The sequence below is a fragment of the Lagenorhynchus albirostris genome, chromosome 11 (genome assembly GCF_949774975.1).
Source record: "Lagenorhynchus albirostris chromosome 11, mLagAlb1.1, whole genome shotgun sequence".
Lineage (NCBI taxonomy): Eukaryota > Metazoa > Chordata > Mammalia > Artiodactyla > Delphinidae > Lagenorhynchus > Lagenorhynchus albirostris.
Genome location: NC_083105.1, coordinates 19,839,591 through 19,867,019, shown reverse-complemented (window position 1 = coordinate 19,867,019; position 27,429 = coordinate 19,839,591). Strand labels below are relative to the sequence as shown.

The 27,429-nt window shown below is 34.7% G+C and overlaps 1 protein-coding gene across 1 annotated transcript in view; it reads right to left on the bottom strand.

Annotated features, from left to right (window-relative positions):
* Positions 1 to 27,429, bottom strand: part of NUP37 (nucleoporin 37) — a 41,241-nt gene that overhangs the window by 9,958 nt on the left and 3,854 nt on the right. The window contains exons 3-6 of the mRNA XM_060164758.1: positions 20,819 to 20,943; positions 19,278 to 19,350; positions 17,025 to 17,119; positions 220 to 310 (exon numbers count right to left, since the gene is read on the bottom strand). Of these exons, the coding sequence (XP_060020741.1) occupies positions 220 to 310; positions 17,025 to 17,119; positions 19,278 to 19,350; positions 20,819 to 20,943 (384 nt within the window). The remainder of the gene's footprint in view (positions 1 to 219; positions 311 to 17,024; positions 17,120 to 19,277; positions 19,351 to 20,818; positions 20,944 to 27,429) is intronic.

The following is a 27,429-nucleotide window of genomic DNA, read 5'->3' as shown; positions in this document are numbered from 1 at the left end:
AGTGTACTCTGAATAAATGCCATTTATAGATTATGGTTGTCAAATAAAAACTTAACTGCAGAGAACTTTTAAGGTTCTAGATTAATCCAAATGCATTTGTGCCAATTAAGAGTCTCTGAGGTGGAAAACGTCATTGATTTTTCTCCTCTATGTGTGCAAGTATTATACATGTATATGTCTTTTCAGAAGACAGAAGAAAGCTAAGTTATAAATAATAACCTTAAAACTTTCCTCAGGATGCCAGCACACACTCATTCCAGGGGAATGAAGAAGAAAATGAGCTGTCTGTATTCCTTCCAAGTTCCAAATCCTAATAAAAGAATAGGAGTATAATGTTAAAGTTTTGATAATTACTAAAAAAATGAAATTTCTATAAATTTATTCAAAGCTATCAACTAGAGATTATAGGGTAGACATCTGTATTTAAAGCATATCCTTTAAAGAAAATTATAACAAAATTATAATTATTTTAGAAAATGTAAAAGTAGTATGAAGAATTTAAGTTTTATCACACTCAATAATGGAAAAACAGTTACATACATTTTCTCTCTAATTAATCTAGTACAGCAACACTGTAACACAGTAACCAAATTAAATTATTCATGAACTCTTATTTTGTGGACAGGATCTTGAAGTTTCTAGGTCACTAATCAGGTTGCATTCCAACTTCAGCAGTCACTTCGATTAACAATAATTTCTACCAGGGGTGCTTAAAACATATACCTGTACCCCCCTCCCCTACCCCAGTGCTCCCATTTTAAAAATAGCATATAAAGAAGCTAGTATGAAGTGATGTGAATTTAGGGAGATAGTAATTTCCCAGTTGCTTATTCCTTCTGCCTTTGAGTTCCCATGCCAGGGGCTACTTCTTATCTTTTACCTTTTCTGATCTGGCTCACTTCCCCAGTTCTTCTCAAATGGGGCCTTGATTGCTAGCTACCAGATTAAAGGATAGAAGGGCTGAAGGAACAAGCATCTGGCTCCTCCTACTCTCCCTCTCCTCAATACTTACAAATCCATAGTAACAACAACCAACCTACTCAAGTTCCGTCTCAATTTTTTTCCCATACCCAGAGTGGAGATCAACATTCAGAAGTCTCAGTAATGGCTCTGTTGTGAGAAGTCCTATTCCCCAACCAGACTGCTCATTTCTAGCTCATTCTTCACACTCAGCTATTGTTATATCTCACTGGTACAGAGTGTGGCAGAGTTAGCATGGCAGGAGACAGAAGGTGATGGGTGGCTGGCAAAGTACCCAAACAGTCTGGTCCTTAAGAACCGAATGCATTCATTAGAATGCCCTGGACTTTTTCTTCTAGGTTTTATAGTTCATATCTCATTAGGGACCATAAAACAATTTCAAGAAACTTAGAGAATGTGTTTTTAAAGTTGAGGCAAACTTTTATTTCAAAGAAAGAAGACATATTTATTGGACAATGCCACTACTATTCTGTGCCAAACCACATCATTTAAAATTTTTTTTCCTTTTTATAGAAATTACAGGATCTCCAATCTTGAAATATCCTAGTTACATGTAAACTAACAAAGATGTTTTTAAAAATGATTATCTACTTGATTAAATAATTTAGCAGCATACACTTTTCTCTTGCCAAATCAACACTTTTATCTGTATTTACTATACAGGGAGACAATTACAATTTAATTGAAGAGGGGAATCACATTTACCACGGGTTTATTCAATTGTGTTTCACTTCCCACAATAAATAAGATTATTAGTTATGGCAACTGAATATTTCTTTCTTCTCTATTGCTTTTTACATAATAAAGTGCTGGGCTAGCATATATTTTACCCCTTTTGAAACAGCAAAAAATTGTCTTGCATATTCAGTGAATCCATGAGAGAATGGTTTAAAGGCTCCATTCTTTTGATCTTATTCTAACATGTATTTGATTTTTGTTTGCTATTATAGTGAATAAATACATACAGAATATTTTCATGATTTTTTCCTTTTCAAATGAAGGAAACCAAACATTTAAAAAAACACGGATAAAGATATTCTATAAAACAGGTCAATTAATAAAGTATATTCCTGTCCAATGAGCCAAATTTTAGTCTAATTTTTAAACAGTACTTAACCTGAACAGAACCTGACATATTTTTTTTGGGGAAAAAAAACCAAACACAAACCACCAACAAAAACTGATTTAAAAATGAGGAGGGTAATCCAAATTACTTTCCAGGACTAGGATAAAATGATTTACAGCTTATAATTATATGCTTATTATATAATTTTCAGCAGTTGCATGATCCAAGTACTAAATACGCAAAATACAACAAATTGGGCTGAAATGAGTTATCATAACTAAATTAGCTACAGATGGTACACTTTAAGTTGTTAAGTCTTATTTCCCTTTTTGATAGATTCCATAATTAAGCTCTTCTTAAATCCTTTTGTGGAGCTCAACTTATTTTCCTGTGTCTTTACTGCATGTCTCATCTAGTTAATATTAGTTCCATCAGATGAAGTCACATTCCTCTTTTTTTGATACATTTTTTGCAGTATACCATATATAATAAAAATACACAAATCTGAAGCATACAGCTCAAATAGAACACACCTGAAGAAAGCACCCACATTAAGATAGTATTTCCAGAACTCCAGAAGTCATCTGTGCTTCATTCCAGTCCTATTTCCTTGCCTTCTCACAAAAAGTACCCACCATCCTGACTTCTAACACCATAGCTTACATCTGCTGGTTTGGAACATCATAAAGATGGAATCCTATGGAAAATACTATGGAATGTATTTTCTTGGTCTGGCATCTTTCTTTTTTAATATATTAAAAAAATTTTTTTTAAATTTATTTTTGGCTTCATTGGGTCTTCGTTGCTGCACGCAGGCTTTCTCTAGTTGTGGCGAGCGGGGGCTACTCTTTGTTGTGGTATGTGGGCTTCTCATCGCGGTGGCTTCTCTTTGTTGCAGAGCACGGGCTCTAGGTGCATGGGCTTCAGTACTTGTGGCACGCGGGCTCAGCAGTTGTGGCGCATGGGCTTAGCTGCTCCACGGCATGTGGGATCTTCCCAGACCAGGGATTGAACCCATGTCCCCTGCATTGGCAGGTGGATTCTTAACCACTGCGCCACCAGGGAAGTCCCAGCATCTTTCACTCATCGTTAAATCTTGTGAGATTTACCAACACTGCTGCATGTTGTATTTTGTTCATTCTCATTGCTGTACATAGTAGTCCATTAATTAAGTACACTGCCATGTATTTACCCATTCTACTGTTGACAGACATTTAGGTTGTTTCTAATTTATGGTCATTACCAATAATCCTGCTATAAACCTTCCTGTACATGTCTTTTAGTGAACATAGACACCCACACACCATTCCCCCCACCTTACACAGACACAAGCCCACATCTCCCCACCCTCTACCTCCACCTGCTGGGTAACTGCTAGGCATGAAATTGCTGGATCATAGCTTACAGACATGTTCAACATTAGCAGGTATTGTGAAATAGGTTTCCAGACTGGCTGTACCTCATTTATCTTTTTTTTTTTTCATATTTCTTTTTCATCACCAACTGAAAAAGTCTAAACTTTCTTTGACAAATTTTCTGACAAAACAATCTTAAAAGCATCATTTGTCTTAATGGCAAAAGGCACAACTTTTCAGTTGGGCTTATTTGTAAGGCTGATTTCTCAAATCATCCCCCTTTTTTTCTTGCATTTTAGTTATTTTCATGTATCTGTGTATGAAAAAATTTCCATCAGTTTTAAAATGTAGTGAACACAATGTATAGTAAAGACTCTCTTAATTGACCTCCTTCTGACAGACTCCTTTTTCTCTCTGCAGAACTGACAAGAACAAGGTTACTTTCTAATAGCTCACGTGTGCATTTGTTGTAGGCTTACCTCGAGGGAATATGGGTTTTTTGCTTAGTGAACTGCTGTTTGTAAGTGATGTAAACCCATGCTCATTAGTGTAATTACATAATTAATATTATATAAGCTGACGATATGAATGTGAAAGAGCTGTTTCAATGGAACTAAGTTGATGGCAACCAAATAAAGGTAAGTTTCTAAATGAAAAAAAGCTCTTAAATTAGGTATGCATGAGAATTACAAAAACAAGTAAAATAAAAATCTAGATATATTTGAATTACGACTGCTTAGCACATGTTTTCATTGTAGACACTAGGTGTGGTTCAGGCAAAAAAGAGGTCTAATGCAAATCAATGGACTCATAACTTAAGAAAAACAACAAGCCTAGGTCTAACATCAAAAGACTGGCAAATTGGCAAATTTTCATAGACACATTATATATTAAAATAAGGTAGGTAGACATTCCTTTAAAATGAGTTCCTGAGTTTGCTGACTTTTTCATTAATCTAAGGAACTACTGGTTTGGACCATGTCAGATAAGAGAGTTTCTACTGTAATAGGAAAAAAAATCATAAATTCACATTTTCATATTTCCAAATTTATTGCTAGTATATTTGTTTATAATAAATAAAATTACCTAAAAGTTAATTATAGCCACAGAAGCATACTTTTCAGGAAAATGGTATATCACAGAAAGATAAAAGCTGTAAGGGTTTATAACCTTCTTAACACACATAATCAAACACATGGAAACATAACAGACCCTTTATAAAACATATAAAAATATAACATCAAATTAAACTACTTTGACCAAAACTCAGGAGTTATATAAAACATATATGTATACCTATTCAAATGTTTGCAAAGGAAATTTAAAAACTAAAGCTTTTAAGGTAAAGTTAATCTGCTGACATAAATGAGTTTTGATACAATTTGAATCCAAGTGAAACAGACACCTCCACCCCTCCCAACTCTGTGGTCTTAAGTAGAACTCTCAGATTTAGTTGTAAAATGCAGGGGTGAAGAGATATCCACATCTAAGATTATGAATTACATTTACCTTACTTTTGGTAGTTTATTGTTAAAATTATTGCCTTATTTCAGGCTGAGTGCTTTTCAGCAGAACATTAAGTATTCTTAACCACATGGTATTTAAATGTAATTGTCCCATTTAATTAATGAAAAGGTCTCATAAATTGGGTGTTGGCATATATGGGATATCCTACATATTCTCAAAGGTCTTTTGCATTCACAATTAGTAGAGGGAGATGTTCCCTCTGAAAATTCAAAAGGAAATTTCCTGGGTAATACTAGTTCATTTGTTTGTTCTTCATTTTTAATTGGCAGCTCATTGTCTGTTAAGGAGTTCATTGTAGAAGGAAATTTCTGCTACCAAATGTTTATGACAACACAGACAAAAGAAGGGATAGATGACATTAAATGACACATCTGTATCCATTTGGCCCTCTTTAACTGGTAAAGCAAAAAATACAAACCACAATCTTTCTAAAAGATAGGACTGGATCACATGAATCACTGTATTGATTAATTAAATATGAAAGCAAGAACAAAAGTAATACCTAGATGCAGTTATAAAGATGAGAAGGCATTTTACAACGTTACTGCGTGTAGGAAAGGGACCTCCAACATTCTTAGACAAGAAACAGGTTTTTCACTGAGTTTGTGAGAGCAAAATGAAGATTCCCCCCGCCCCCCATTTCCTAGTAGTTGATCACTAAGTAACTCATCATGCTATGGATAATTCAAAAGAGGAGAAAACGTGGTATATTTCCTAAGTAAGTGAACGCACAAATAGGAAGAAAGATGAAACAAATTACAAAATTATTTAGTGCTAAAATATTTGGTTTTAAGTGCAAAAGGAGTTCAGAGGTAGGGAACCATATGATTGAATGAACAAATTGAGGGATTAGGTAGACAAATCTTGATAGGAATATGGTAGGTTACAGTGGTAAATAAACTGTCAGCTTGTGGCTTAGACTACAGAAAACTTTGATAGCTAGGCAAAAGTTTTAACAGTGGAGATGACAAAATGGCATGACAGCATAAAATAAGAATTTTGCAAAGGGTACTTTCAGTATATGTATTTCAAATATATTCAGAAATAAGATTAGACTAATTCTGCTTTTTAAAAAAATACTTCATACTACTAAGTATGTAGTATTAATAATAAATGAAGTGGATTATTAGAAATTTTACTGATGAGAGTAAGAAAAATTATAAGGATGAAAATGAAAGACAATTGCTTATGCTTACTATTTTATCCTTCAATAATTAAAAATTATGAGTCAAAAATAAGAGTCAATAATCAAAGACTGTGTGTGTTTTGAAAGGGACAGGAAGTGGCCTATTTCAAATATAACACTAATAAACCAACTATACCATTCAAAAAAACAATCTACTATTGTACATCTTCATGAAGGCTTGGAGGGGTTAAAAAAAAATCTTACAAGCTTACATGTTGTTCCTTCATTTTTTTCTTAAAACTATAAACAAATGCAGCAGAAACTACCAATTTACCATCACAGAGGTGAGACACTACTTGAGGCCACCCCAGAGGAGAACTGACATCTTATTCAACTTACGTAGACAAACAGATTTTTGAAGGATAGGAATTGTGAGATAATTTGTCATATTTAAAAATAAACCTCAAACATGGGAGGGAGAAGGCTAAGGTGGCACAAAGTGAGAGAGTGGCATGGACATATATACACTACCAAATATAAAATAGACAGCTAGTGGGAAGCAGCCACATAGCACTGGGAGATCAGTTCAGTGCTTTGTGTCCACGTAGAGGGGTGGGATAGGGAGGGTGGGAGGGAGATGCAAGAGGGAGGAGATATGGGGATATATGTTTATGTATAGCTGATTCACTTTGTTATACAGCAGAAACTAACACACCATTGTAAAGCAATTATACTCCAATAAAGATTAAAAAAAAACTTCAAAATTAAACTCTCAACTGCAAAGAAATACCATATGGTAGTTTTCAAAACAGATCGTATTTAGTTATTTCATCTTCAAGGAATTCAGAATAAAAGGACTTTTCCTTTAACTAGCATAAACCTTAACACAAACACCAGTCATACTACCCAGGAAATATTAGCCTTTCATTATTTCCAAGAAAAATTTTGATATACTTGGCAACTGAAATTTGACTATATGCTATAGGAGGGAAGGTACTCTTTAACAGTTACATAAATGGACTTTCAAAATAAACCTGAAAAATGTTCATGGATATGATTCTCATTTATACAATTCACTTATTACAACCACACAATGGCTACATAAAGCAAGCTTAAGTTACTGCGATCACTGATACGGTAATACACTTTGAAGTACTGGTTTTATATTTCATCTACGAGAGCACATGAGAGAACAGAGAGTTAAATACTAGAGAGTGGTATTACCAGTTCACGATCATATAAAATTTCAGAAAATTCTTTCATCATTTTACAACTTTTACTCTATTATAATCTTTCATTAACACACTATTTCATTGCCTTGAATTAAAGATCTGCAAATGTGATCAAAAGGTTTTACTAGAATTTCTGGATGCTTCCTATAAAGACATTGAATTCTTATGTTTCATTCACTAGAGGTAAACTCAACACAAATTGTCTCTTTTATTTCACTCTTAAAGCTCTTATTAGAACTATGCAATGATTGATCTTGATTCAAAATGCTATAAAAAACTTGAGGGCATTTTAGAAGACAAGCAGAAAACTTTATTTCTGGAATTATTTAACCATAACATTGTAATGAATAATACACATTCTGATTTCACTTTGTACCTGTAATTATTCAGGCATAGTTTAACTGCTCCTAAATGGAGATTGATCTCCCAAGGAATGCTTCATTGGCTTACCTTCAGAAGGCTCTCAGTCTCTTTCTTTCTGTTTCCCACACTATTTTTTTTTTATTAAAGGACTATTTTTATTTATTAAAAAAAAGTTTTTTTTAATTTATTTTTTGGCTGCATTGGGTCTTCGCTGCAGCGCGCGGGCTTCTCATTGCAGTGGCTTCTCTTGTTGCGGAGCATGGGCTCTAGGCACGTGGGTTCAGTAGTTGTGGCACACGGGCTTAGTTAATCCGCAGCATGTGGGATCTTCCTGAACCAGGGATTGAACCTGTGTCTCCCGCATTGGCAGGTGGATTCTTAACCACTGCGCCACCAGGGACTATTTTTGAAAAGATCACTTACTTTGTGATCTCACCTGGGGTGGGATTGGGGGAGAACAGTCTGCCTTAACTATGGATCTTGAAGATTCAAATATACATGAGCAGAAGTGATATGGAAACAATTCAGCTACCATGGGATATATATAAGATATTTGATAAGCATTCTTTTTCTCTTGTAATAATTTTCAAAAAATGACACTACTGACAGTGAATATCATATGTAGTTTAGTATTCCCTTATCCAGTAATTTGGTTATATTTCTAAAAAAAAAGATCATTATTTATTTCCCACCCTTTCTCCCATTCTTGTTAAAAATGATAGCAGCTAGAACGTGGCAACTACTAATATCCCAAGTTTCACAGACAAATTGAATGGCACATTACATGCCTCTGTTATTTTAGTCTTAAACTAAGAATTCCTTGGTTTCTCAAAGCCAATTTTCCTTCACCATAAATTTTATCTAATATTTTAAAAGATTATTGGGGAGGAGGAGGAGGACATGGATTTAGTTCTGACATCCTTTGCAGTTACAGTGAGTACTGGGTCTTCTATTTCTTCTGTATCCCCCAAAGTACTAAATGTTGGCTATGCGAAACGTGTTTAATAAATACTTGTTGGTCTTACTTGTTCTTACAGAACGGTACTGTTTTTAATATACAAGAACATCTGTTATTTGGCACTGACAGGGAATGAGATGTTCTGTATTAGTGAGTTTTTAAAATAATAAGCTTAACCCATTAAATACTTAAACACCATTTTTACCTTCTTTTGGAAGAAGGGGATAATAAATTTTTCTAAATATGCAATTATTTACCTCTCAAATATTGTAATAGTTTTAACCTTCTTTGGATGATGCTGGGTCATAATTTGAAGTACTAGTATTTGTATTTTCCTGTGCATATATATGTGTATATATGGCATACCTGTATATGGTGGACTTGATGAGGGACCATAAAAGAAATGGTGTAGGGACTTCCCTGGTGGTGCAGTGGTTAAGAATCTGCCTGCCAATGCAGGGGACATGGGTTCAAATCCTGGGTGGGGAAGATCCCACATGCCGCAGAGCAACTAAGCCCGTGCGCCACAACTACTAAGCCCGTGTGCCACAACTACTGAGCCCGTGTGCCACAACTACTGAAGCTCACGCGCTTAGAGCCCATGCTGTGTAGTAAGAGAAGCCACCGCAATGAGAAGCCCCTGCACCGCAACGAAGAGTAGCCTCCCCTCGCCGCAACTAGAGAAAGCCCATGCACAGCAACAAAGACCCAACACAGCCAAAAATAAATAAATAAATTAAAAAAAAAAAGAAGAAAGAAATGGTGTAGCACATGAGGCCGAATGCCTAGCAATCCTATGATTTACTTGGGAATTTCTTTTCTGAAACACATCTCCTGTCAGATGCTTTGGTAATGGCATCTTTTTAATAAAGATGTGGTGACAGATACAGAATTGTATTCATTCCTTCACCCACTTACTCACTGAATACTTAACACAAGGGCTCTCTTCTTGTGCTGAGATGACTCTAAGGTAGTAAAGCATGGCTGGCCTTGCAAAATACCTTATTAGTGAAAAGGCCAGAGCAGTCCACTCTAGGATAATTTTCCTCATCCTCTACAAAACTCCATTTCTCCTTACTCTTGCTCCTCATATGAAAACTGGGCTAATGACATATGAAGGAACATGACATCTTCATTTCAGGAACTGGTACTAGAATGTTTTAGCAAAGGTATCTTTCAAAAAATTATAAATTCTACACAAACAGAAGATAATACATCTGTAGATATGACACTAAGTATAATTCTATCAATTTTATTAAACCCGACATAATGTTTGATTTTGATCAGAACATACAGGTAATAGGAACACCTGCTTTTTCAATAATATAAAAAGACTAAAACTTCTTGAATAAGAGAATCTACCAAATAAGGTTTTTGAGGATTAAATGAATTAATTCATATAAAACACTTAGAATAGGGCCTGGTCACTTATTATCTAAATCAACGATTCTCAACAGGGGGGATTCTAACACCTAGGGGACATTTTTGGTTGTCCTAATGATTGGGGTGCTACAAGCATTTAGTGAAAGGTAACCAGGGATGACAGACATTCTACATGACTTTTGAATATCACAGTAAAATTTAGAAATACCTCAAAAGGTGGGGCCATTTCAAGATAGGAGATATGTTTTTTGCAATTTTGTTAGTACTCCATTCCCTGACATAACAGTGAATTATTTTGATACTACCCATATAAAAACTGGCTGATTTGCAAGAATGTTATCCTTCTTTATTTTTTCAATGTGATATCCTATAATTTGTCTTGTCATGTTATTTCTGTTTTGATTAGCATTATTTCCATACCCTTTTACTTCCCATTGTAAAATTTTAAAAATTACTACTGACTTGAGTTTTTATTCTAATAACTAGTTTTGCCCAAGGCTATGACACTGCAAAACTCCAGATGGCACTATTTACATCGTACTCTGCAAGCCATATCCCTGGAACTGTGTAACTTGGCAGCTTTGCCTCTCTGCCTTATATTTTCCTGTTATCCTATTTTTCTGATACTCAAATTTATTCCTTGTAAAGAGTGACAAAGACTACACTTCACCATTTCTTCTTATGCAGTCGTATCTGAGCGTATACACTGTGCTGTTATTCTATAACAATCTGTTTTTTATAGAAATGTGTAGTATAGTTAAAATACTATTTTATTTAAAATATTAGTATTTAACAGAAATGTAGTACAATTAAAATAAAATTTTTTACAATTATATATTTTGATAGGTTATATTTTCCATGAGTTTCATTTAAGATTATATAGTAGACATTAGAAAATGTTTGTTTAAAAAGGGGGTATTGGGACTGATAAAGAACCACTGAGTTAAATGAGAACTCAATTTTCTTATAAACTTGCAGGGATTATAGAATACTAAAACTAGATGGAATCTTAGATAAAAATGAAGTCATATTAGAGAATGCAGAGAAGTAATAAACATCTAAAATATTATTAAATACAAATACCACCTTCTCAGGGTGAATTTGAAAATTGCCACTCAGGAGCTTCCCTGGTGGTGTAGTAGTTAAGAATCTGCCTGCCAATGCAGGGGACACGGGTTTGAGCGCTGATCTGGGAAGATCCCACATGCTGTGGAGCAACTAAGCCCGTGCGCCACAACTACTGAGCCTGCGCTCTAGGGCCCGTGAGCCACAACTACTGAGCCAGCGCTCTACAGCCCGCGAGCCACAACTACTGAGCCAGCGTGCTCTGCAACCACCAACCTGCGTGCCTAGAGCCTGTGTTCCACCACAAGAGAATCCACTGCAATGAGAAGCCCATGCACTGCAACGAAGAGTAGACCTCGCTTGCTGCAACTAGAGAAAGCCCCTGCGCAGCAAGGAAGACAACACAGTCAAAAAAAAAACAAAAACAAAAAATTGCCACTCAGGCAGAAGAGTGAGTGAATTAAGAGTGCAGGTACTAGAGCCACACTGCTTGATATTTGAGTTCCTCTCCTTAATAGCTATGTCCCTTTCCACAAATGATTAGCCTCTCTATGCCCTGCCTTCCCATCTTGTAAAATGAGGGTAAAAATTGTACCTATCTTGGAGTTGCTGTAAAAATTAAATAAATTTACATAGGTAAGGCACTTAGTGCTGGTTAGTATGCAGTAAAGCACTCCATAAAATATTCAGTAATATTTAATTAATACTGTAATTCATTTATAGAAAATAAAATACTTTTGTCAGTCTTAGAGAAGATTAAAATGGTTCTGAAATGATTATTCACAGGTTTAAAAATGTATCAGTGATTACCAAGTACCCAGCACAGTACCTGGCACACAGTAGACACTTGATATTTGCTGACTGAATGAACTAGTCTCTATATTAATTTATTCTCTATACATTCATTCTCTATATCAAGAGATAAACAAGTGATAACTTTTTAATGGATAGACTGACACACTAGTACAAGTGAGACTATCTTCATTCTGATTCAGAATTTGGAAAATTTCAACAAAATACATAAGCTTTATAAACCTGCTGAGGGGACAGATTGTTTTGAAACGGTGTCCCTAAAGCCACAAATCTCTTAGCTGATTATAATACTGTGTCTCCTTGAAAATGCCAAACATCAGAAAATATGCACAGATCAACAATGTATTTAAAATAATTTTTTTTGAGTTGGCAGAGTCAGAGAAACATTTCTTCAGCTCTTTATAGTTCAAAATGTTTAAGAATCCATATTGTAGCACTGCTCCATATTGTAGGATGACATAATAAAGCTTAGTATTTAAAAAATTTTATTCATTTATTTTATTCCCCATTTTAATCATTTTAAAGTGTAAAGGGACACTTGGCACATTCACAATGTTCTCCAACCACCACCACTATTTAGTTCTAGAACATTTTCATTATTCCAAAAGGAAACACTGTACCCATTAAGCAGTCACTCCTAAGTTCTTGTCCTCCAACTTCCTGGCAATTACCAATCTGTTTTGTTTCTATGGATTTGCTTCTTCTGGAGATTTTATATAATGGAATCACAGAATATCTTATGTCTGGCTTCTTTTACTTAGCATAGTGTTTTCAAGTTTCACCCATGGTGTAGCATGTATCTGTACTTCATTCTTTTTTATAGCTGAATACTATTTCAGTGTATGGATACACCACATTTTGTTTGTCCATTCATTTACTGATGGATATCTGGGTTGCTTCAACCTTTTGGCTACTGTAAACAGTGCTGCTAGGAACATTCCTTTACAAGTTTTTGTTTGAATGAACACCTGTTTTTATTCTTTTGGGTATATACCTAGGATTGGAAATGCTGGGCCACATGTTTAACTTTTTGAGGAACTGCCAAACTCTATTCCATGCCGGCTGCACCATTTTACATTCCTGCCAGAAAACAATGAGGGTTTCAGTTTCTTCACATTCTTCAACACTTGTTTTTTTTCTGACTTTTTGTTTATAGTTATTTTAGTGAGTGTTAGTGGTATTTCGTTTTGTTTTTGATTTGCATTTCCCTAATGACATTCAGCATCTTTTCACGTGCTTGTCGGCTACTTGTGTATCTTCTCTAGAGAATTGTCTACTCATGTCCTTTGCCCTTTTTTCATTGGGTTGTTTGTCTCTTTATTGTTGAATTATAAGAGTTCCTTATATATCTTGTATAAGACCCTTATCAGGTATATAATTTGCAAGTATTTTCTCCCATTCAGTGGGATGTCTTTTCACTCTCTTGATAGGGTCCTCTGGTGTCCAAGAGTTTTAAATTTTGATGAAGTCCAATTTATGTATTTATTTTTAATAAATGTGTTTTTGGTGTCATATTTAGGAAACCATTGCCAGATCCAAGGTCATAAAGATTTGCTGGTTTCCTCCTCAGAGTTTTCTAGTTTTAGCTGGATGTTGTTGAGGATTCTGCATCCCTATTTATAAGGAATATTGGTGTGCAGTTTTCTTTTTTTGGGATGTCTTTGTCTGGTTTTGGTACCAGGATAATGCTGGCCTTACAGAATGAGTTAGAAAGTGTTTCTTCCTATTCTACTTTCTGGAAGCATTTGAGAGACTGGTGGTTAATTCTTCTTTAAATGTTTGGTAGAATTTACCAGTGAAGAATCCTGTCCTGGCCTTTCTTTGTTGGGAAATTTTTGATTACTGATTCAATTTCTTTATTTGTTATAAGTTTATTCAGGTTTTCTATTTTTTCCTTGAGTTCTGCAGTTTTGTGTTTCCAGGAATTTGTCCATGTCACCTAGGTTATTTAATTTGTTGGTGTATAACTATTCATAGTATTCTCTTATAATCCTTTTCATTTCTGTAAGGTTGGTAGTAACGTCCCCACTTTTTCTGATTTTACCATTTGTAGTGTTCTCTCTTCGTCTGTCTAGCTAATTAATTTTAGCTATAATATGTTTTAGCTATATATGTTAGTTTTGTTATATCTTTTCAAAGAAACATCTTTTGGTGTCATTGATTCTATTGTTCTCCATTCCCTATGTTGTTCATCTCTGCTCTAATCTTTATTATTTCCTTACTTCTGCTAGCTTTAGGTGTCTTTATTCTTTTTTTTTTTTAGCTTCTTAAGGTGTCAATTTAGGTTACTGATTTGAGCTCTTTCTTCTTTTTAATGTAGGTGCTCACAGCTATAAATTTCCCTCTGAGCACTGCTTTTACTGCATCCCATAAATTCTGTATGTTGTGTTTTCATTTTCACTCATCTCAAGGTATTTTCTAATTTCCCTTGTGATTTCCTTCTTGACCCACTGGCTAATTAATGACAGTGTGTTATTTAATTTCCATGTATCTGTAGATGTTCTATTTTCCTTCTGTTAATGATTTCTAGTTCATTCCACTGTGATCAAAGAAGATACTTTGTATGATTTCAATCTTTAAAAAAATTATGTAGATTTATTTTGAGGACTAACATATGGTTTATTCTAAAGAGTGTTCCAGGTACACTTGAGAAGAATGTGTATTCTGCTGATGTTGGGAGTGTGTGGAGTGTTTTGTATATGTTTAGTTGGTTTAAAATGTTGTTAAAATCCTCTACTTCTCTACTGAACTTCAGTCTAGTTATTCTATTTAGCATGTCATTTTAAAGCATGGTATCACCAGCATATAATACTACTCCCAAGATGACACAGGCTTTGAGTATGATTGGACAAGGATATCACTAAGGTATCTTTACCAACAACACAGAGACCCAGACTATGGTAGGCATTACTTTAGTACAGTGACAGGAATGATTCCTGGGATGTAAATGGCTATTTCATCTGCCCAAATTGCACAGCTGCCATTTGGCTGGTGTCTTTATTTGTAACTTGGCAATTCTGTACTTTGAGTTAATGAAGACAGTTGTACTGAAACATTTTTCTGTTGTAGTTTGTCCCCTCAAAATCCTTCTTTCCTTTGTTACTTTGAGAGTGTATGTTACTACTCTTCCTTAAACTTGATTTACTTATATCTTCTGTTTCTGTTAAAAATCTCATCTATATTGTTTAGCTTTCAGCCCAAGAAATTTGACTTTAAAAGCCAATCAGAAATGCCCTTCTGGTTGGCAAATTAAGCTGATAAATTCTAAAGTTAGCTCTCCAGCTATTGCTACAATGATGTTACCAACCTCCCAAATCTCAGAGACTTAGAAAAATAAGCATACATTTCTTGCTCATGGGTCTGTGGGAAGTTCTATTTCGTGCCAGACGGTTCCATATCTGCTTAATGTGCTTTGTATTCTGGGGCCAGTAGCTATCTAGGACATGCTTATATTATAGGAGAAGACAGAGGACAGTTGGTCAGGACAAACCATGTAAAACATTCCAAGTGTCTGCTTGAGTCACACCTGCTAACATTACACTGGCTTGAACAAGTCACATGGCTAAGCCCAACAAAGTGGGAAAACCTCCTTCCACAGGAGCGGGGAAGGGAGAGTAAGTATTCACTGAACAATAACATCATTAACCACAGCCCAGCAAAGTAAGACAATTAGGAGCAACATAGTAAATTTCAAAAAGTTAGATTTATTTAAATTAAAGGACTTACTTTGAAGTTAAGTTCTTTCTCCTTTTTAGAGTAATAATGTTCTTTTTTAAATAAAATGATGGTAATAATAGAAGGCAGAACTTTAAAAAAATTCTTCTGACTTGACAAAAAGTTGGCCACCCTCTGTCAGTCCCCTATATTTTAGGACAATTTTACTATTCTATGAAAATCCCAAAGTCTCCTACAAGAAAAAAATCATGGATCTCTGAATGTAATTCCAGGTATCTCTGGCTGTTGTTCACTATTCAGAGGCTATTCCTTCGCTTGCAAAGACACTCATTTTCCCCCTTCTCAGGTTTCATTATTCCAAATGCTTGTGATTAGGATGCTCCATGTGTTAGAGAATTAAAACGTCATTATTTCTTACTAGTGATCTAATTTAAGTTTTACATTAAAAATGGCCCCACTTACTTTTCCGTCTCTATACAAACAGCTTTTTTTAACACTTGGGACCCTACAATCTTAATGTCATGTAAATCTTTCATGTCCTTGACATGAAAATTTTATAAAAAATAATGGCCTATGACTCTATAACTATAAAAAGATGAGCTATTGAGAAGATTAAAATTTAAAAAGAAGCTAGTGGCTTTACTTCCGATGTGAAAGGACACATATTTAGTAGCTTTATATGTATACAAGTATTTACCAATACTAACGATTTTGTCATACCTTTATCAAACATTAAAGCTATGCAAAATAGCAGAGCAGCGTTTTTTTTTTTTTTTGGTGGTTCTTTTTGCTCACAGTACTGTCAAAGCAAATGAAGCAATTGGCACTCCTCTAATGACTGCTTCACTCCTGACTCTTCAGCTTATTTCCACCTCCTACTCTTGCTCTTCATCTCGTTCTTTACTTGTGATATTCTCCAGCTTTAGGCACTATTAAAACGTTATGACCACCTCATCTGTTCCAAACTAGGGGGTGAGGTGGAAGAATGTGATATTGTAATGTATTGTATCTACAGAAAAACTTTATACAGAGACTTTCGAATTTGTCAAAACACTAAATTTCCAGCGAGTCTTGCTCTAGCAAATGAGATTCTCAGTTCATTATTAAACACTAACTTATCAGATAGGATCTATGAAATAACTTCACAATATAGCAAATACCTTTTATTATCCTATTGATTGTGTCCACTGTTTGACCTAATATATATTTAGATTTCATAAATGTGCAAATTTAAAATAAGAGGCAGCGGGGCACCCATGAATCAGCAAGGGAAGTTTCAAGTAAATGGGATGAGAACTCAACTCACTGGTTTTGAAACTCATGTTGGTGTCATACTTACATTTTAAATAAAGTATGCTTCTTTTATAACATTTTGTGGAATATATATAGAAGTTTACATTTTCTAATTTTTAAAGTGTAATTCTCATTAAAATAAGATGAAAATTCAAAAATTTGGCTGTAACTTATATAAGCAACATACCTGCAGGTATGATCATCACTCACACTTGCAATTTCTTGGCCTTCTTTGGGATCAAATACCAAACCATTAATGAAATCTGTATGGCCCTCTAAAACCTGACGTAAGGGGAAAAGTTAGTAAGAACACAGGAAAATAACCTACAATATTCCTACCTAATATTTTTACTTCATTGCTTTCACTGCATGCTTCTCTTTTCTATAAATATTTCTTAAGCAATCTGCTATTTTTAAAACATGATTTATACACCCACCTTTCTAGAAGGTTTATCTTGGAAAGAAGCTGATCATTCAACACACTGTTATTAGCTTGATCTTTCTTTTCTAGTATGCATTTCTTACAAAAACAGAGACTTTTTTTTTTTAAACTGTACCTGTCCTCATATCACCTCATTTCTCACTTATTACATAAAGGTTAAATAAAAGTTAAATTTAGAAGAACTTTCTAGGGGCTCTGAAATAGAGTCCCCTTCGATTTTTTACCTTATACCTGCTGCTCTGTACACTGGCTGCTTCCTAATAAATACATAGCATGGACTTCACCTTCTACTGTCTTTATTCACTTGCTCAATGTGACTGCCAGCACTGGAGACAGCTAGTATTATAAGCCCATTATCACAACAACCCAGCAATTCTCTTCTGGCCACAGAAGAAATAAATGGGAAGTTATAAGGTAGAGGACTATGCAAGCAGGCAGGTCCAATCAGTCTAAATCTTTACAACTGAAATTCTGAACAGGTCTGTCAGATATCAGATATTTAAATATTTTAATGGATATTGTTCTTGCTTCCTATTTTCCTTCCAAACACTTGAATTTGATCTCAGTTGTAAGATTAATAAAGTGGTTCTATTTGGTACTGTTTACTATTTGGAAATATGTAATTAGGAAAAAAAAGGATTTGATTCAAACATTCCTGTGTAAGTTTAACAAACCCAGGTCCTCCAAATCATTCTTCAGAGCTTATGTCACAGTCTACAAGCCAAATCAAATTAACATTAAATATTTAATGTCTATTATAACTAACAATAATTGTTAGTAACTATTGACTTTTGATGAGTCAAAGTTTTATGTGCCATTTGTACAGTCACTGATACAGCTTTAAATTAATATATACATTACACTGTATTATGGTAAAATTGTATATAGCCCATTGTATATAGTTTAGAGCATAACTTTTACTGTTTTCTAAATGATTGGAAAGGTTTATAGTTTATCTTTGTTTTATAACATTATTCATAGTTTTGATTTACTAGAAAGTCAAAAAGGCAATACTGTTCTTATAAAAAACATGATTCAGTTTCAGTCCAAACTGAGAGGTATTTATTTAATGAATCCCCCCCCACTTTATTAAGACATATAACACTGTGTAAGTCTAAGGTATACACATGATGATTTGATATACATATATATTGTGAAATGATTACCATAATAGGATTAGTGAAATGACTCCCACAATAGGGCTAGTTAATACCTCTATCACCTCATAAAATTACCATTTTTGTTTTGTGGTGAGAACATTTAAGATCTACTCTCTTAGCCACTTTCAAGTATATAATACAGTATTGTTTACTATACTCATTATGATGTACAGTAGATCCCCAGAACTTATTCCACTTATAACTGGAAGTCTGTACCCTTCAATCATCATCTCCCCATTTCCCACACTCCCCAGGCCCTGACAACCACCATTCTATTCAGTTTCTATGAATTCAGCTTTAAAAAAAATTCCTCCTATAAGTGAGATCACATAGTATTTGTCTTTGTCTGACTTATGAGGCAGAAGCTATGATCATCCTCATTTTATAGGTAAGGAAATGAGCACAAAGAGATTGGGAATTTGACCAAAGTCACACTATTACTAAAGTGGTAGAGCTGGGCTTCAAAGCCAGGTGGCCTGGCTCCTGTGTCTGTGCTTTTAGCCACTTTGTAGTCCTGCCTCTCACTATGCTGTACTGTGTTTGTTCCCTTAAGTTCAACTCTTACTCTATGTGTGTTCATGTCTATTATACTGAATTTCTAATTCTCCCTCATTTGCTGTGTCTACCTAATATTTTAATAAGTGATATCAGATTTATAATCTGCAGTCCTTACTATGATCCTAGTTACTTACTGCAGCCTAAAATAGAGTAAATGAGATTCTAAACTACATAAAGGTAACCATAAAGTCATTTTAAATTGGGATAAATCCAATCAAAAAAGCAAAAATAATAAATGTGTTTTAAAATAAAGATTTACAAATTATACTTGTCAACATACCTTGTATTCATTTTTATCTTGAAGGTCTGAAGTAAATAATCTAATTTTCTTATCAGCAGCAGAAGTGCAAAATCTGGAAGTAAGAAAATGAAAACAAACCCATTTTTAGCCTAAGTGAAAGTTCTCCCCACCAAAGCTGTTTTCATAACTCATAATCATGTTTTTGTTTGGGCAGAAAGGGGATGCTGTGGCTCTGTTGTAAAAAGTGTTATTACAATATTTCTCAAAGTTGGCACTTAAATATCCTTGGAAAACAGACAAAAATTAGTATATTGGATTTGTCTCTTCAATAAGAAACATGTAGAGTTTTATTATAAATCACCACATGAATTTAACGTTTAACTTTTTCTTAAAGGCAGAAAAGGATGGGCATCTTTATTTAGCTAGGTCAATATTAGATATTATACTTAATAATTTTAGATATTAAAAAGTTATACATCTTAGTCTTTGCCTTCTTCAGTTATCCATAAGCCTTCTTACTTTAAGATATATTAAATTCAATAAATTAGACAGAAGATGATAAACTTTTTATACCTATAAAAGCTGATATACTTCTATCTATTAAAAGCTGGAGTATTATTCACACTGACCGTAACATTTAAGGTACTGTTTAGAAGTACATCAATGTATGTTACATTAAAAAACAAAATCTAATCAATAAACAACTATTTTTAAACTAGTTTGCCTTCAATCCTAAAATTTTTAGATTCTCAGCATGTCAGATTATGGCTGAGGAAGAAATAGAAGTTATATTTATATATTGGAAAACAAAGTTTATTTCCAATTGTCTTCAGATAAATGGGTATCATATGGATCTAAATTTCTCAAGTTCTGACTGCATTAAAGTTAACCATTTTTCTCAACTAATACATTTAGTTTAATTAATTAATTAACTAATTTTATTTATTTATTTTTTTGGCCAAGCCGCGTGGTGTACGGGATCTTAGTTCTCTGACCGGGGATCAAACCCGTGCCCCCTGCAGTGGAAACGCAGAGTCTTAACCACCGGACTGCCATGGAAGTCCCCTATGTTTACTTAATTTAAATAAAGTTTAAATAAATTATAGAAGGCTCCTAATCTATAGACCTGGATATGTTGGTAGATCTCTGCTACCATGCCTTTTCAATGATTAGTTAAGAGCCATTGGATGAAATAGATCAAAGCCAGCAGGGAAATGCCTTCTCTTGTCCAAGGCTTTCTTGGAGGTGAAATTAAAAGTTGTAGGGAAATAAAGTACAAATTGACCCTTGAACAACGTGAGTTTGAACTCCACAGGTCTACTTATATGTGGATATTTTTCGATAGTAAATACTACAGTGCTACACAGTCTGTGGTTGGTTGAATCCTCAGATGTGGAGGAACCTCGGAGAGGGAGTGCTGTTTATAAATTATACTCAGGTTATAACCACCCCCTGCTGCGTTGTGCAGGTGTCAACTGTAGCTCTTCTCCCCACAACTGGGACTATGCTGTTGTAAAGTATTTATAACCAGAGTTGAAATTTTCTAATCTTTTGCATTTCCTTGACAATGTTAAACTTACTTGATTACTGGAGGCAATGAATTAAGTCTAGTCTCTGGGCTCCAAGCTATGCCATCAACCCTGACTCCATGGTGAAATGTTCGTAGTGTTTTATACTGAATTCCTTCAATGTCTGCTTCTTCTTCCTAAGCATACACAGTAAATGTTTTAATAAGTTATGAGAACAAACAATATAAAACTGTGTATTTCATTATAATGAAGAATTTATCAGGGGGCCATGAATATTCTTTTGAGAAGTTCAAAAGCAGATCAGATATTAAGATGTAACTGGTTTACTGAACAACAACAAAAATATCTGAAGCTGTCTAAGCCTCACAAAATAACTCTCTATGGTAACTAAGAACAAACAGTATACTTGTTACACTTTATCTTACTTAGGAGACAATTTATTCTTAATAGTAAATACATTTCACAGCAAGCACAATGAAAATGGAATGCTCTAAGAATCAGAATATTCTAGGTAAATGAATTATCAGGCATGGATTATCAAGTGACAATATAAAAAATATATACTGAACATATTACGTACAAGACACTTTGTGCCGTATGATGCTTCAAAGTCATTATAATGCGTATCAATAATTTTCACATAGTATTATACATGGCATGATACATGTGTGGGATGTTACAAACTATTCATCCATACTATATACTATTACACTCTATGAACAGTGAATATGCAATTAATGAACTGATTAGTCTTCTGGATATTTGATTCTGGGTAAGATGTTTAATAAAGTCAGCTTATCTCCTTGGCTTAGTACTACTAAAATGATTTCAGTTTATTTTCATGACAAGATGAGGAAAAAAATGAATTTTAAAAAGTCATTTCTGTCTGGCAATATGGACAATAACCAGAAAAGCTTTCTGATACAAAAATAATGCAAAAATCCAAATCCAGAGAAGCAACTGAGCACCAAGGCATAAAGCTATCTTAAGGATATCTGCCCACATCCAATAACTAACAGCTTCAGTTTGTAGGGGATGGAAGACAAAACTTAGTGCCTGAACAAAGAGGGATGCAGATCAGAGACCTCTGCATAGATCCAGGACCTTTAAAGGGGAAGTAGGGGATGAAAACCCCCAAAACCAAAAGTGCCAGGCAAAATATGTACCGTGGGTGAAGACCAAGAAAGAGAAAAAGTCACTTGTGATAAATCTCAACCACTGGCTGGCCCTAACATGAGTTTGGGGCTGGAATTCACATTAACTATGTGCTCCAGAAAAATGACAATTTATTTAAAAATGTCCATATGTTGACAGTGGCCCCAAGCGCTTGACAAAGGCAAATTCTCTTTGGGTGAACTTCCTCTACACAGGTCTCATAAAGTTCTGACAGATACAGTTTAATCAAATATGATCTTACCTGCACGTACTACTACATATGAAAACAAAGTACCACAAACACAAACAGAAGAATCAACCTGGAGACATCAGATTAAAAAATTAGATACAGGGACTTCGCTGCTAGTCCAGTGGTTTAAGAATCTGCCTCCAACGCAGGGGACACGGGTTCAATCCCTGGCTGGGGAACTAATACCCCATATGCCATGAGACAACTAAGCCTGCGCGCCACAACGACTGAGCCTACACGCTCTGGAGCCCAAGTGCCACAATTAGAGAGCCCGTGTGCGCTGCAACTACTGAGCCCGTGCACCACAAGTAAAGAGAAGCCCACACACTGCAACGAAGAGGCCCCACGCTGCAACGAAAGATCCCGAGTGCTGCAACTAAGACCTGACACAGCCATAAATAAATAAATAAATAAATAAATAAATTAGATACAAAAAAGATGTATTTTTAAGGATCTAGAGGAGGTAATCAAAAAATATGAGTAAGCAACAAGAGACTACCCAAAATGACCAGATAGATTTTAAAAGGAGCTAAATAAAAACGTCTAGATAAAAATACCATAATGAGAAAAAAAAAATCAATGCTTAGAGGAGCTAGAAGGCAGATTTGAAAAAATTATTCAGAATGCAGCTAAGAGAAGACAAAAAAAAATGTTAAGAGGAATTCAGTGAGAAGTTCTACCATAGATCTTATTAGGGTTGTAGAAGAAACGAGTAGAGGGAATGGGGGAAGAGTCAATATTTGAAGAGATAATGGCAAAAGATTCATCATACTTGATCAAAGGTACCAATATATTTAGAAAGAATAATAAATCCTAGGCAGCTTAAAAAAAAATCTGCAGTTAGACACAACATAGTAAAACTTCAGAATACACAAACTCTCATGATATATACATATGTGTGTGTATATATAGGTGTGTGCATATATGTGAGGGGGAGAGGGAGAGGGGGAGGGAGGGAGGGTGGGAGGGAGAGAGAAGGGAACAGAGTGAGAGAGGTATCTTAGAAATAGCAGCCAGAAAGAAAAGACAGGTTTCCTATAAAAGAGGAATATAGAACAACCATTGACTTCTTAGCAGAAACAAATGCAGGCAGACAGTGGAATATCTTCAAAATGAGAGGAAAAACGGTTGAACTGTAGCCACAACAAAACTGTTTCTCAAGAATGAAGCTGTTTTAAAGATATTTTCATAAAAACCAAAACCAAGGGTTGGCATCAGTGAAGTCTCACTAAAGCATCTCCAAAAGCAGAGGCTGACAAACTATGGCTAAGGGGCCAAATCTGGTCTATGGTCTGGTTTGGTATGGCCCACAAGCTGAGAATCATTTTCATATTTTTAAGGAGTTGTAAAAAACAAAGAATAATTTGCAACAGACACCTTAAATGGCCTGGCAAAGCTTAAAATAGTTACTACCTGGCCCTTCATAGAAAAAGTTTAAACTTTTTCTTGTAGTAAAGGATGTGCTTTTAGGTGAAGAAAAATGACCCCAGAAGGCAGGCCTGAGATGTAAGGAACAGTGAGTAAAAAAATCAAAGGCAAACATGCAGGTAAATCTAAACAAATACTAGTCACATAAACAATACTGAATTTGTGGGGTAAAATGAAAAGAAAAATGATAGAGAACTAAAATATAACAATAAGTCGTTAGGGGTGACAGTTCAAGTGTCAAAAGTCCTTGCTTTGTTCATGAAGAAGTTAAAGATATTAATTTTAACACTAATTAAGGTTGCATATTAAAATATCTATGGTAACCATTAAAAGAAGAGAAACAACACGTAAAACTTCCCAACTATCAGGGAGAAAAAAGATGAAAGGAGGGGGTAACAAAACTCAAACAGAAGACACAAGAATATGCATATTGGCAATGTTTTCAATAGTAAAATACTATGCGATAGAGGAAAAGATTAATTGTGGTATGTTCATATTACAAAACACCATACTACAATGAAGATATATGAATTTTGACATAGAGGAATCTAACAAACATACTGTCAATAACAAACAGTAGAAGAACATAATACAGAATAATTTCACTGATATAAAGTTTAAAACCTGAAAAACAATATGCTGATTTGCAATACCTACACATGGTAACTGAAGAAAAACAAAATTTCAGACATGGTTACCTGTTCGGGCTGAGAAGAAAAGGTGGTAAGGAAAGAAAACCCAGGGGGCTTCAAAGGAATTGCTAATGTTCCCTTTCTTAAGCTAGGTAGTAGGTATATAGGGATCTATTATTATTATTCTAAGCTTAAAATATAGCAATTTTAAAAATAATCATTGTTTTGTTATTTAAATCAAAACCCTAAATGGGTCTTGAGACAAAAGCACAATTTTTCATGACAAATTTGCCCAAGGACTCTTCTGTGTTGACTACAATTATTCTTCATAAAAGTTTCTAAGATTGTAAAATAGGATTAGGGAAAAAATCCAGAGCAGGTGAAACTTGATACTTAATTGAATACATATGTCTATACAGATAGAAATTATGTGAAGGACTGTTCTAAGAATTCCATTCATCCTGAATCTAAATCCAAAGTTTTATAATGTGTACTTTAATTGAATCCTAGTGGATGTGTTGATTTTTCCAGGATAGCCTTTGCAATCCCAGCAGTCATCTCACAAATATATTACATATATCTTTCTCTATGTGATTCAGATACCCCTTGAAAATTACTTTAAATTCCAGGTGAGCTTAACAGAAAAAATTTTTCCATAAATGAAAAGAGGAAACAGAAATGCATTTATTAAGGAAAGAAAAACTGTCAAATTTTATTACTTCATAATTCGTCTGTATAATAACTGTATAGCTAACAGCCAGACATCCCAAGGCAGCAATCACTAAGTAATTTAAAAGTAAGGTTAGGAGCCTAATCATATCTGACTTCATAGTTTGGGTTACATATATTTTTCCACACTTGACAAATCCATCTTCTAAAAATGAAGTTTTTACCATCAAAACACACATTATTTTGCTACTGTAACAACAGTATTGATAATTAGGTCCTGTAATTTGTTATCGAAGGTATATATGAAGTTATCGGGTGGTCGTGGGGATAAAGAAATCCCAGGGACTGTACAGCCTGAGTTTTATGTACTACCAGTGAAACCTTTTTTCCTGGCAGCAATGTCTGCCATTGAGCCAACTAAAAGGCCAGGGTGTGTGTGCGGTATAGGCAGAGATTAATGCTATTTTGGGTTTAGTCTGGGGTGTAGGCAGTATTGTATAGGCAGGAAATTAAGATACCTTGGAAAACTTGCTATAATACAAATCCTCACACAAGTCTCCAGCGTATTTGAGGTTGGGGCAACGCCAGGCTGGTGAAAGGGCTACTCTAAGGGCTTGAAATTGGCAGGCCCCACCGCTACACCCATCTAAGGCCAGATACAGAATTTTAGTTGGATGAGACTGTAAAATTTACCTAGTCTACTTCTTTCATCTAATGCTTAAATCTCTAGTAGACCATTTTAAAAAAGTTTGCACAAACCTTCTCTAAACATTTTCAAGTGAGAGGGAACTAGCTATTTTGGGGGGGAGCTTATTTAATTTGGGTGGTAGTTCTAATTATTCGAAGAGTTCTCTTTAACATTAAATGAAAACCTGTTTCCATGTAAATTCTATTCATTGCTCCAAATTCTGCTCTCTGGAACCATCAATGAGGTAGTCTAATTCAGTGACGGCAAATATCTGGCCACAGCTGATCTCCCCTAGGCGAACACACTCAAAGAAGCAGTTTCAGCATCAGTCTTAAAGCATTATAAGCAACAACTCCACTCAATAGAGCTGACAAATAACATAAAAAACAGTTACCATTCTGAGTCTAATCCCTCTTTCACATGACAGTTTTAAACTTTTTAACACCACTCTGAAATTTGTCTTCACATACATTATCTCCTTTGAATCATAATACACTGCTAAGTACTGAAGTAAACACTAAATATTACTGTCAATTTACAGAGGAGGATATGGAGTTGTTCTGTCCAGTATGGCAGCCAGTCACATGGGGCTATTAAGCACTTGAAATGTGGTTAGTTCAAGCTGAGACATGTACACTTTATAAAGTGCAAAATCCACACCAGATTTCAAAGATGTAGTATAAAAAGAATATAGAAGTATCTCATTAGTAATTTTTACATTGTTCCACATAAAATATTTTGGATATGCTGGGTAAAAAATATATTAATAAAATTAATTTCATCTACTTTTTACATTTCAAAATGTGGTTACTACATTTAAATTTATATTTGTGGCTCACACTGTGTTTCTGTTGGACAGCACTGAATTAACTTCCTCTGGCAGTTTAATCATCGCACTGATTCATGGTGAACAGCCAGGTGACTAAAAACTGTAAGTCATAACTCTCCCTTCTAGCTCTAGCAGTCTATCATTTTAAGACTTTATATTCATCTTTATTAAATTTTAGTTTGGTCAACTTTTGGCCCATTAATCCAATCTATTAAAGAATATTTGGATTCTGAGCAGAGTCTGGCATACAACAGGTGTTCAATAAAAATTTGTTAAATGAAGTCTGTCATCCAAAGCATTAGGTATCCTTTTCGACTTCATGTTCTATATAAATTCAATGTGCTTGCCTAAGTCAAGTGTTCTCATCCAAGTCCCAGAAGAGGTTGCCATTTATTACTGATGACCTCTTGAACAGACTTAGAAACTTTCATGCTCCCTCTGCCCTTTACTTTTATAGCAGTTATCTTGTTGCATTGCTTTACACTTAAACATCTCCTTGAGGACAGGGTCCTTGCTTTTTTAAAGTATGTATCACCAGTTCCCAGCACCGGATCTGCACTCAATGAGTATTTGACAAATACAAGACACCAATCAATAGTACTATCATTTGGCTCAAATTTCCAACATATTCAAAAGAACACCACGAGATTCTGAAAAATGCTTTGTTGAAATTCACATTTACTACATCAGCAGTGTATTCCTAACAGTCTTAGAATGAGGATTGCCTTTCTGACAGGAATGTGGAAATCTTTCAACTAGTTTTTTCTCAAGATAAGAAATTCAGTGCTACAGAACTTGAAGGTCCTAACATGAGAGAATAGAAACAGTGTTTAAACGGTTTTTAACTGGACAAAAAATAACTTCAAAAGAAGCAATCTGAATCCCCAATGGCAAATTACTGAAACTCAATTCTCCTCCAGAACTGTTTGAACTACAGCTTCAACCTATCTGAATAGCAGCATAGAAGGAAAAGAACAGGGGTATAAAAATGAGACCTAGATCTTGTTTTTT